Source organism: Aulonocara sp. 'chitande type north' Nkhata Bay, linkage group LG9 (assembly GCF_057382095.1).
Source record: "Aulonocara sp. 'chitande type north' Nkhata Bay isolate Kocher_YH1m ecotype deep benthic linkage group LG9, A_spYH_male_GT1.1, whole genome shotgun sequence".
Classification (NCBI taxonomy): domain Eukaryota; kingdom Metazoa; phylum Chordata; class Actinopteri; order Cichliformes; family Cichlidae; genus Aulonocara; species Aulonocara sp. 'chitande type north' Nkhata Bay.
Window position 1 is genome coordinate 33,671,215 of NC_141352.1, and position 12,254 is coordinate 33,683,468.

The 12,254-nt window shown below is 42.9% G+C and overlaps 2 protein-coding genes across 4 annotated transcripts; one reads left to right on the forward strand and one right to left on the reverse strand.

The window, feature by feature from the left end:
- Positions 1–45: 45 nt before the first annotated feature.
- Positions 46–3,858, reverse strand: LOC147322636 (uncharacterized). Of its 3 annotated transcripts, none has more exons than XM_086307071.1 (9): positions 3,688–3,858; positions 3,149–3,479; positions 2,714–2,953; positions 2,433–2,556; positions 2,211–2,316; positions 1,873–2,111; positions 1,622–1,777; positions 1,330–1,441; positions 46–1,240 (listed from the first exon to the last, which is right to left on the reverse strand). In XM_086307071.1, the coding sequence occupies exons 1-8, from the start codon at positions 3,760–3,762 to the stop codon at positions 1,354–1,356; spliced, it is 1,359 nt and encodes a 452-aa protein (XP_086163197.1). In that variant the 5' UTR covers positions 3,763–3,858; the 3' UTR covers positions 46–1,240; positions 1,330–1,353. The 3 variants fall into 3 exon arrangements, with proteins under 3 accessions (XP_086163197.1, XP_086163195.1, XP_086163196.1); XM_086307069.1 differs by having other exon boundaries at positions 51–1,240; positions 1,330–1,524; positions 3,688–3,856; XM_086307070.1 differs by having other exon boundaries at positions 529–1,240; positions 1,330–1,524; positions 3,161–3,479; positions 3,688–3,850.
- A 2,096-nt stretch (positions 3,859–5,954) lies between these two features.
- On the forward strand, positions 5,955–9,351 carry LOC147322637 (kinesin-like protein KIF1B; the record flags this gene model as incomplete). The annotated part of the gene is made up of 5 exons (XM_086305059.1): positions 5,955–6,094; positions 6,213–6,279; positions 6,427–6,511; positions 7,453–7,636; positions 7,906–9,351. Coding segments are annotated over 4 exons (318 nt in total), but the record flags the coding sequence as incomplete, so codon positions are not given.
- Between the last annotated feature and the right edge of the window lie 2,903 nt (positions 9,352–12,254).

The following is a 12,254-nucleotide window of genomic DNA, read 5'->3' on the forward strand; positions in this document are numbered from 1 at the left end:
CTCCTGTTTAACAGGAAGAAACCTCCAGCAGAACCAGGCTCAGGGAGGGGCGGGGCCATCTGCTGCGACCGGTTGGGGTGAGAGAAGGAAGCAACGGTTAGAGCACCATTTAAGCACCCGCACAGTTTCAAAAGTACCGGTATCGGATAAAACCTAAACGATACCCATCCCTAAACAGAGTATAGATAAGGAATCTCTCAAATACTTCATAAAATGAGCATGTAGAAAGTGATCTAGCATTCTGAATGTTCACAATGACTCTCAGAGAGAGACCTGCTTCATTTTAAATCAGCCACTCGTGTGCCACGCCCAGAGTGCTGACCATTTGGGATGTGGAAGAAAAAAATCACGCCAAGTCAATGTTCAAAGGCAATGGTCATGGCCAGTAGTGGAACAGAAAAGCTAGTTCTGCCATCAATGGCCTGATGGGCCAGTATGGGATCTATAAAAATGAGAGACAGCTACTCCTCCCTCACCCCACTCAGTATCACTGGTATGAGGTTGAGAAGGGGAAAATGCATACAGGTCAATGCTGAACACATGAGAAGCTACTTTAAGGCATATCACCCAATTTGTAATATTGCTAAACATTTCTTAAGGCAGACGAGTCATGCTGGCTGGGTCAGTGTCATTTTTGTTGTAATTGATGTCTGGTTTGTTCTGTTCCCTAGTGATGGGTAGGGATGGGTACCAGTATCCGGTGTTCTGACATAATCCTTGAAATAGTAATAACACAGTATCCTCAGCAAAGATGAATTAAACAAGTTTTATTTTAATGGAAGTTTACTTCAAGTCTTCAGATTTTTACTGTCTTTTATTTGATTACTTTAAAGTATATGATTACATTAGAGTAATTAAATAAAGACAGTTTTGATGGAGCTCCTGAGCCAGCCCAAGCTCTCTATGAAGACGAGGAAAAACTCCCCTGGGGGGGCCAGACTGACGGGAAGAAACCTCGGGAAAGCCCATTCAAAGAGAGATCCCCTTTCCTGGGATGGCTGGGGGGGGTTACAGGAATTCCAAAACACTGAAATTTAAAGTGGGCCAATTAAAAAAAATTATTTCCTGAAAAAAAGAAAGGTAATTCATACATCACACATAAATGATAACGTCTGAATTGTGTGTGTTTGTGTGTGTGTGTGATAGGCTTATCTCAGCCAAGTGTGATGCTGTAGCTCCTCCAGCGTCGGCCGCGTCTCCGGGACTTTGGTTAAACACGCGTCCAAGAAATCCCGGCAGTCTGGAAAGAAAGGAAAGAGAAAAAACATGAAGATGATAGTTCCAGTGGTCCAAGCCATCAGTCAGTCTTGAAGTGTGACGTTTTCTTACTTTTGGACAGATGTCTTTTGAATTTCAGGCGCTCCACAGGACGCCTGTCTTTTTCAGGCTCTTCTCCACAGGACGCCTGTCTTTTTCAGGCTCTTCTCCACAGGACGCCTGTCTTTTTCAGGGACAATCTTCACCCACAAATTCATAAAGTCCTTGTGAAGGGTCAGTTTCTCAATGATTGTTCGCCCATGGTACCTGTGGAAGATTACAGTTGTCATTAATTTTCATTAATTGTGTAAACTCACAGAAAATAAAACATTGATGCACTTCAAACCCATTTAAAAGTACCCACCTGGCTTCAGGTGCAGCATCCCCTGCCATTCTAGAGGCAGCAATTAGAAATCTTTCAGTGAAGGTTCCTGTTTTCAGGGTGACGGCTGCTCCAAGTTTGTCAGCCAGCTGGTGCAGGTGTTGAGCCGTGCTATTCCTCACTGCAACACAGCGATGGCTGAGCAAGGACAATATTAGACACACAACTCAGTGAACATGATCTCTCTTTCATGTCTTCTAATAAAATCACTACAGCTTCTTCTCTCCTCTTACGTCAGTCCTGTGTTAAACAGAGCGCTCAGAATCCGTCCATGGCTGCAATTTTCCACCATGGCATCAAGCGCCAGATTGACCTCCTGATGTAGAAAGTTGTTGTTGGTCATTGCAAGCTTCAGCAATAGAGCTCGGCCTGTTGTTTCAACTTCTGGGTCCATTGTTCTCTGGAGCTGAATGTAGAGCTCATTGATGGCATGTATGGCCTCAAAGGCTATTGCTGAGCGTTGGTTTTTCACCTAAAATGTGAGTGAAAATCATCAGTTGAGGCTGTAGTATGCACTTGAAGGGAAACTAGCTGCATGAAACGCATATAAGAAACATAAAGTGTGCAATACCTCCTCAATGAGGACCAGACACACTTCATGTAGTTTAGTCTTCAGGATGTCCGAGTGGTGCTTTGCCAGAGACTGAATAGTTTGCAAGCCCTGTCTTTTCTTAATCCTGTATTTACACAACACAACATTGAACACGACTTCAGGAACACCACAAATAACACAGCCACATTATGCAGCACTGTTTCTGTGCAGTATTTAATGTCTCCTTACTACGTTTCTTACCAGTCGTCTGAAGACAGCAGACTAAAGCTGTGGGACAGGCTCTCTACAGGTGTAGCTACAGGCGGGAGTTTGACCCTGCTCTCTCTTGGATTATTCTGACTGCACTGACTGTCTGCTTTCTTGTCTGATAATCAACGAGGTTAGTAAAAAGAAACTGTCATTTCTTCTAATTCGAAGCATGATGCAGTGATTAATTGTTCATTAAAATCTTTTTAAAAAATCTCTTAATTTAAAGTTTGATTATTCAGCATCTTCTACAGTTACTGAGGAAAACCACTTACCGTCTATAGGGACGACTTTTGCACGGCGCAGCAGCGTCCCAGGCCGAGGTCCTCGTTTTTGCGGTATGGGAACTGTTGGAGGTTTTGGAGTCAAAGGCTTTACTGCAGTAAATGTTTTGGTTGGTACTGTGTGTCCAGGTGAGGTTACAATCCCATCCTGGAAATGCTGCAGTTTTTCCAAAATAGGCCCAAATTTGTCTTTTGCTGTCAAGACTCTTATTCCACGAATGACCTTCGTGTCTGTTTAGACAAAAAAATAACTAAATAACTACAAATTGACATCTTACGATTTTTTTTTTCTTCAAAAAAGCATATAAAATGAATGGACAGCAAGAATGTGTAATTTAGCATTAAAATAGATAATCTACAGTGTCAAATTTTAAAATCTAAACTAACTGATTAACAGCAGGTGTAACCACTAAAGAAAAGCATCACCTTTGAACCGACCTGCTCCTGAATGTTTAGCAGAGAAAACAGGCAATTGCGATGGACAAGCTGCTCGAGGAGGTGGAGGAACTGGAGTGAGCGGTGTCATCTCAACAGGACTAACAATGAAAGGAATGGCCCTCAGATCACTTGGTGTGTGTGTGTCTGCAGAGCTGAGGCTACTCAGACTTCTTTCAGGGTCCTCCTGATTCCAAAAGGGGTCATCCAAACAGTTCCAGCTTCCCTGGACTCTCTGTGGAGAGCCTGCGCATTGCTCAGGTAAAGGTGGGAGATGCACAGCATAATCTCTGGGTCTCTGTGCGATATGCAATGTGTCTGCCTGTTGAAAGAACACATTTGTCTTACTGCTCTGAGCTTTGTGAAAGTCCAGGATCCTGGACTCTGTGGTGAAGCGCTGACAGTTGCTCTGTCTACAGTGACTTACACAAAAATTACACTGTGCAAAGCAGCAAAATATAACACATCTCTCAGAAACATTTACATTTGATCAGCAGAGAAGTCAAGAATGAGTATGTTTAGTTACTTACATCTCCACCTGTGCGCTTTCTCTGAATCAAATCTTTAAAGCGATGGAAAAAGTTATTTGATGTCTTTTCAGACATGCCTGAGATAAAAAGTGAACAAATTGTTTAGAAATAGAAAGTTAGTGAGTGCTGCTCAGTGTGTGAGTGGCAAGTTCTAACTGAGCTGCTCAGTAAATAACTGTTATGATGTGGAACTCACAGAGCATTTTTTGAAAAATATTCATATATATACACTATTTTGTGTTTACATGGCAACGGGAGGAAACAACCCGGCAAAATAACACATGACAGCGAGATAAATTTATATTGGCATGTGTATTCAGAGTGTTACCACTATTCTAGGATTTCTATTGTCAGAATAATATTTGTGACTTTAGACCTTTATTTAAACTGTAGACTTGCTTGAACTTAAGAAAGTAGAAGGTTGGTTTGTTATGCTTCAAGGTTGGATTTTATTAATGAAAACATTAAAGGGAAAAATGTTAACAAGCAAACAAACCTTACTAAAAATGTTCATGTTATTCATTGCATTATACAACATAGTGAAGAAAGCTGCAAGCTTGACTAAAATTCAAGTATTAGAGAGCTCCATTAGCATCTAGTCTGGCTTCACTCTACAAGCCAGGACAGGTTTGCGTGACTGGAGGCTCAGACTGTGTATGCAACCCATAAAACTGGATGGAGCATTGTTTGACATATAATATTAATTCAGCAGTGGAGTTCTCTGCCAGGGCATGACTGACATTTATGAACATCGCTGTGAGGCATTTTATCACTCTTGGAGCCATATAGAAAATATTGCAGCTCCTCTCCCTGTCAGATAATGGCACTAATTTCACCAGCATGGTTTAAACCTCTGTGACTGCTGAAGGGCAAGAATTACTGGTTCTTTGTGCGTCTTAATCCTTACCAAATAATGAGAAAAAGTCTGTCATTTTTCACGGCTTATAATTCAAAAGGTGGGCTTTTTCAAACCCCACATTAAAACAAATGTTTCTTTTTTTGGCATGTATTCATTTATTTATTTATTTTTGATGCATCATTCCAAAGTAGTTATGCAATATAGAAAAACATCTGCAATGAGGTAACCAAGAAGGTCACCAAGGGACAGTCGCCATGGCATTTTGTCCTGATTGTGTCAAGAGCGTGGCTGTAAGCATAAAGGAAGAAAAATTCCATCCATCCATTCGCTTCCGCTTATCCTTTTCAGGGTCGCGGGGGTCACTGGAGCCTATCCCAGCTGTCATAGGGCAAGAGGCAGGGTACACCCTGGACAGGTCGCCAGTCTATCGCAGGGCTAACACATAGGGACAGACAACCATTCGCACTCACATTCATTTGCACATTCACACCTAGTGACAATTTGGATTATCCAATTAGAGGCTTGTTGCTACCTAGTTAGCGATGCTACACACCTGTTACTGTGTATTTTTCAATGATTCAGCACTCCTTGGATTTTTAGACAGTAATGAGATCATGTGCACACTCCACAGAGGTCCAGAGTCCAAATGTGACCTCTAGCACCAAACGCTTGCTGCAGCTGTTGGTGTCAGAGGTGACACACAAGGTATCAGGTTTTCTGTGTGATTACTTTTTCATATAGGACCAAGTATGTTTGGATAGCGTTTTGCCCTTGAAAACTGCCGTTGAATATTAGACATTGTTGTCTAATGTTATAAATGTATTGATGTGAAAGGTGTAAGTGTGACAAATATGGAATAAGATAGGAAATGAGAAAGGAGGCAAATACTTGTTCACAGGGCTATAGTCTGTAAATGGTCTTCTTTTGGCTATAGTAGATCTTTTACTTGTTCCTTTTTTAATTGTTTGTTAAAATAGTTTTTTCGATCATATTGAGTATAGAGGAATGCAACTGTGAGCTTTAGCAATTATCCCGCTTCAACAGGACCGTGATCCCGATGTGTGAGACAGCAGGGTGCTGCCACTGGTGTTGTAATGTGTGATTTAGTTCCTCCTAACATTTCAGTTTTCTTCCAGTATCTATCCTCTGTGATTACTGGCTCTTTAGACAGATTTAATAGAAGTGTGTGAGCTATTGGCTCAGTATAAAGGGTCAGTAGTGTTTTCATGTCACCTATCCATCCTCCATTTAGTCACCCAAAGCATGTAGTAAATACTGCTCACTTTTATTCACCTTCTCTTAAATCCAGAAAAATTCCCACTTGTTAACGTTGAGTGTGTGTGTGCGTGCGTGTGTGCGTGCGTGTGTGTGTGTGCGTGTGTGTGTGTGCGTGTGTGTGTGTGCGTGTGTGTGTGTGCGTGTGTGTGTGTGTGTGCCAGTTGCAGCCTCCAAGTTGAACACCATCACCAAATCCAACCTGGGTCAGTGTGTCAGCAAGTACGACCTGCTGGTCTGGTTTGAGATCAGCGAGCTGGAGCCCACTGGAGAGTGAGTATCCATCTGGAGTGTTATATTCACGCACAAGCTTTAAAGGAACCATAAAAATGATCTCCAGGAAGAATATTATAAGTTGGGATGTTGTGTCACCTCCTCCCTCCATGCACAGGTACATCCCAGCCATCGTGGATCACAGTGGAGGCCTGCCCTGTCATGGTACCTACCTGCTGCACCAGGTACAGGATTGGTGCACATGTTGTTTCCTTATTACTCACACAGTGGTAACTGCTTCCTTTGTACACAGTTGAATATCTTCTTTTAAAGCGTAATGTTGCTCTAGCTGTGCTCACTGTGATCCTGAGCTCCTGTTATGTTTGCTGCAGGGGATCCAGCGGAGGATCACAGTGACCCTCATCCACGAGAAAGGCAGCGAGCTCCATTGGAAAGATGTTCGTGAGCTGGTTGTAGGTGAGCAGCCTGCCTTTAGGGTCTAGTCGTGCTATACCTCTGTGTAGAAAACAAAACCCCAAAGCACCGAAACAATGTTTTATAGTGTTTGTGTGCTTTTGATAGAGGAAGACAGGACAGAACATCATTAAAGGGATTTGACTTTGTGAGATCACCCTGAAAACGCACCACTCTGTTCACTCTGAGATATTTTCAGTCTGGAAAGATGAATCTGTCGGGCTTCAGGCTGCTTCTCACTTTAAGCAGTTCATGCTGTAGCTGATGGACCAAAAATGACATTTGATATTTTAGACATTCAGCTGCTGACTCTGAAGCCAACAGGCTCTTGAGTGTGGATGATTGTGTTGGTACTGGATGCTGTGATCAAACAGCTGTTCTGATCTGTCTTCATTCATGCCTGTTGTTATTAAGCCTCCTAAGCTCCAAACCAGTAAAAGCAATCTTTGGAGGCAACACCCTTTTTAGTACTTTGCTGTATTTGTTTGTGATTGTGTGACACTGAACCACAGTGCTATGTATATCCTCTGTAACACTCAGACGTTTCCAGATCAGTGTTTCCCCCTCAGCTGTTTCTCACTATAGAGTCTTTCCTCTGTAACAATGAGGCACCAGCAGAGCATATCTGGCTCCCAGTCTGTGGCTGATAGTGCCCCCTGCTGTTAATAACAGGAACAGTGTAACCTTGTATGGAGCTCATAGTGATGGTCTGAAGATTGCTGCTGCAAGGCAGTAATTTGTATCCATGTGTGCTGTCTATTCTGAGCATATGCAGTTATGTGAGCTCTCAGGTTTTATGTATCAGGACATAATTAAAAACAATCAGGTCCTTAGTAGGTCTTAATATGAGGTAAATATAAAACATGAAGTGTTTGTGAGGTTCATCTGCAGCACCTTTGTCTCTGTGAAATGTTTGCTAATTTAACATTTTCCCTCCTAAACAGGAAGGAGTTTGTGGAGGCCTATGTGAATCATGCCTTCAACACATCAGTGGAGAATCTGTTCCAGGAGTTCAAGCGAGGCTTCTTCCTGGTGTGTGAGCAGGATTTGGTGAGGCTGTTTCGACCAGAGGAGCTGCAGGGAGTGCTGGTCGGCCAGGACGTGCATGACTGGGAAATGTTCAAACAGGTACAGTCAGCCAAACAGACACAGGCTGTAGTTTCACAGCTGTCCTGTAGCACAATAACTGTGTACTGCATACTGTCAAAAGCATTCAGTCGGCTGCTTTAACACAAATATGAACTTGTGTCACATCTCAGTCTTAATCCAGACTTTTGTATGATAGTATAATATAATAGTCAGCCCACCCTTCGCAGCTATAACTGCTTCCACTCTTCTGGAAAAGCTTTCCACAAGGTTTAGGTGTGTTTATGGGAATTTTTTGACTATTCTTCCAGAGGTGCATTTGTGGTGTCAGACACTGACGTTGGAGGAGAAGGCCTGGCTCACAGTTGCTGCTCTAATTCATCCCAAAGATGTTCTATCAGGTTGAGGTCAGGACTCTGTGCAGGCTAGTCCAGTTCTTCTACACCAAACTCACTCATCCATGTCTTTATGGACCTTGTATTGTGCACTGGTGCCCAGCCATGTGCACACATGCCCACACTTTACACTTGGCACAGTGCAGTCAGACAAGTACTTCTGGCAACCACCAAACCCTGACACATCCATCGGATTGCCAGTCAGAGAAGTGTGATTCGTCACTCCAGTAAACACATCTCCACTGCTTTAGAGTCCAGTGTTGAGATGCTTAAATCACTCCATCTGACGCTTTGCATTGTGTTTGTCAGTGTAAGGCTGGGATGCAGCTGCTCAGCCATGGAAACCAATGAAGTTTGGACATCTGTAACAACAGCAGACTGCAGATATTGGTGACTTAAGTGCACTATGAGCCTTAGCATCAGCTGACTCGCTGTCATTTCCAATTACTTCCACTTTGTTATAATATCACTAACAGCTGACTATGGAATATTTAATAGCGAGGAAATTTCATGACTGGACTTGTTGCACTGGTGCATCCTATCACATTACCATGCTGGAATTCATTCAGTTCCTGAGAGCGACTCGTCCTTTCACACATGTTTGTAGAAGTAGTCTGCATGCCTAGGTGCTTGATTTAATACACCTGTGTCCATGGAAGTGATTGGAACACATTAATTGAATGATTTGGATGTGTTAGGGAATACTTTTGGCAACATAGTGTATGCCTGACCTTACAAACTCTATGATTATAACAGTCATTTTCACTGTTTTCAGAACACAAGTTATGGTTGGAGATATCATGACCGCCACCCCACCATACAGATGTTTTGGGAGGTATTTGATGAACTAACTGAAGAGCAGAGGAAAGATTTCCTTCGTAAGTACTTGCTGAAGCCTCCATTATGATATGTTACTGAAATCACACTGTATCATATAAAACATTAGATTTTTCTGCACTTTACCAAGATACATTAGAGAGCAGCATTGTTCTAATTAATATACTGTAAAGCTGCTTCTAGCTGGTGGACTGAGCCGCCTCACCTTTCACCTGGCTCACGTCACACACCTGGAGAGACTCGACCTCCACCTGTGTTGCCTCACGCGAGATGATCTAGAGGCTCTGAGTCAGTTGCTACCAATCTCACACGCCGGACACTAATCGCATGCTCGCTGCAGCAGTCATGTGACTCGTTGTTTTTCAGTCCAGGTGCTGCCCTCTCTCACTGCACTGACCGAGCTTGATGTGTCATCCAATAAGGAAGTGGGAGGTGTGGTCCACCTGCTGGTCTCCGCCCTCCCTGCGACACAAATGAGGAGGCTGCCATTCAACAGCTGCTACATGAGCAACGAGTCCTTCACTGCTCTGGGTAACACACACACACACACACTTGTTTATTTATAGAAGTTTTCCTTCAAGTCATTCTCCCCGAATACCTCTTCCACCCTCTAGCCTGAAATGGTGAAAACTTTGTGTTTATGCATCAGCCCTGGCGGTGTCCTATCTGCGCACGGTGGATATTTCCTGGTGTAAAGTGGTTGGCGGTCACTTGGCGCTCCTGCTGGATGCTCTGCAGCCATCAGTCGTCAGCGAGCTCCGTCTTTGCAGCTGCGAGCTCACCACTGATGACATGCAACATCTGGGTAACTAACACACAATGACATTATACTTTTTCTTTTTTGGTCTGTAGTGGATCATTAGGCTGCATAAATGTATATTAAGACAAGTAAAGCCTGAAGGAAATTGATATTTCTTTCATTTATTTCATGCTGCCAGCATCTGTAGCTGTCGTATAAAACAAAACAATGAAACTATTCGGTGTTATTTTTGTCTCCATCAGAAACATTGTGAACAAAACAGTAAAGTGAACAGGCATAAAGTGATCAGTTATCAATGGGTCCTCTTCCTCTGTGCAGCTGCCGTGTGCAGACGGGGCTGTCTCTCCTCACTCCGTGCACTGGATCTGTCCTACAACAGCTTGGTGGGAGACAACGGTTGGTGCAGTCTGTTTGCAGCAGGAGGTCTGGGCTCTCTGGAAGACGTGGATGTCAGTTTGCGACCTTCAACCTCTGCTCCGTGCTCAGCCTGGCTGCCCGCTCTGCTCCGAGCTCTGCCTCAAATGCCGGCGCTGGCTCGACTGGCCATGCAGAGGTGGACAGCTGACTGTCAGGAGAGAGAGCAGCTCAGGTACTGTCTGAAAAAGAGGAGCGTCCTGCTGGAAAGGGATCCAGATTTACAAGACACATCATCAGCATGTAAAGGGAACAGTCAGGAGAGCCTAGAAGAGAGTCAGCCTGAGGAGATTGGAGCGGACCGCACTGGAATTTACTGTCAAAGAGCGACCCACTTTGTTGCTTTATTATTATTTTTTTAAGTCTCTGTTACCACAAGAAGGTCAGTGTTGACGTCAGCTGCATCACGTCTGATGTAAACTGTGTCACACGTGATGGTTTCAGGGAATACTGGGAACTTACAGAGTTAAGCACAGCTGGTGTGGGTTATCATATTTGTCGTCTCTCACCTTGGCTGCAGGGTCTGGGTCTTTCCAATGCAGCAGTCCTAACACTTGAGACACACATGCCGAGAAGTGGGGATACCTGGAAATGGACAAAGGCTTTCAGCAGAGTTTTAAAGCAGCTATTCAGGAAAAGAGCTGTGAATTATCTGCATACCTTGTTAGGTAATCAGCTATTTTGGGGTTCTTTAACAAATCAACCAAAAGGTCGACTGAGTATTTTCTCGTCAGAGTACCTTCACCGTTCACGATGATGTTGAGCACAAGCTGGAGCGTTTGATGGATGTTCTTTGCATCAAAGAGCTACGAGGAAATCCCAGAGATTAGAGACAGGATATTATGTGAATCAGCATGAATGTTGTTTGTTGTTCAACAGATAAAAACAAGAAGAGAAAATAGAAACAAAGTAAAAAAGGAACAATTGTTTCTGCCGTTAAGAAAAAAAAATTGAGTCATGGCAGAGACCTGCAGAAGTCTTGAGTCTCATTTGATGACATTTTGTCAGATTGCCTTGTAATTTAAAAAAAACAAAACTGTTTTTTGAGCAAAAGTTCTCCAGGTTTTTTTGGAGTTCTTTCAAAGTTTTCTTATTTTTGGACGTTAGCTGCTTTTTCACTCTTTTTCAGTCCAGTCTGTGCATCTGAACATTTACAGAAAGATTTCTTTGTTTCGTCTTTAGACACTTTGTTAAACGCAGATCCCAGCAGAGTTCGCCTACCTTCTCTCCAACCTTCTCAGGTTTTGTGGATATTATACATGGTTATGCTGAGGATATGTCGGCTACTTTCCACTGGAAATGCCTTTTGGTTAAACTGTCAGCGAGGAATTTGCACTGTTACATTTTTATATAACTTTAATGCAAAAAAAACAGCTGCTTGTTTAAGTGAAAATACACTGATGGGGTTTTTTTCTATTCATGAAACAGGAGTGTGATCAGTTTAATAAAAGAAAAAATAACCATAACCAAGATATGAGGGGAAATCTTGGACAAATACAAGCAGACTGGAGCAGCCAGCGTTCAAAACACCGACGTTCAAGGTAACAGAAGGTTCCCGAGCCACATCCACCCAGCTGGTTTCTGTGTTTCTTGTGTATTTGTGTACACTGTGACTTCATGGCTGTCTTGGGCTCCAGCTCTTGTTTTGGTGTCTCATTAATTTGATTTAATGTCCTGCTTAGTGATAACATCACTCTTGGCCTCCCTGCACTGGCTTCCAATTGAATTTAGGATTCATTTTCAAGTTCTTTTATTGGTTTTTAAATCTTTAAATGGTCTGGCACCTGCTGAAGCCCTATGTCCCCACTCGTTCGCTCCGGTCAGCTGAGCAGCTGTTGCTCTCAGTCCCCAAATCACGGCTGAAACTGAGAGGAGACCGAGCGTTCTCTATCGTGGCTCCTAAGCTTTGGAATAATCTTCCTCTTCACATTAGGCAATCGACATCAGTGCTGGTTTTTAAATCCAGATTGAAAAAGCATTTTTATTCACTGGCTTTTGACTCAGTGGTTGACTGACTTGTATTTTATTGTTTTTCGCTATGTTTATTATTGTATCGTATTTATTATTCTTATGGTATCTATTATGTTTCTATTGTTCAGCAGTTTGGTCAGCCTTGTGTGTTTTTAAAGTGCTATATAAATAAACAATGATGATGATGATGAACATAGTAACGTGTGTTGGGTTGCTCTGTCTTCAGACTCACTGTCAGACTGATTAGACAGTGAGTCTGAAGGTGAGAGTCCTCACTGCCCAC

Coding starts and splice junctions, on each gene's coding strand:
- LOC147322636 (XM_086307069.1), bottom strand. CDS start 3,762: ATGTCTGAAAAGACATCAAATAACTTTTTCCATCGCTTTAAAGATTTG. Junction 2,317..2,432: donor CTGCTGTCTTCAGACGACTG/GTAAGAAACGTA, acceptor GTGTAAATACAG/GATTAAGAAAAGACAGGGCT. Junction 1,525..1,621: donor GATGCTGCACCTGAAGCCAG/GTGGGTACTTTT, acceptor AATCTTCCACAG/GTACCATGGGCGAACAATCA.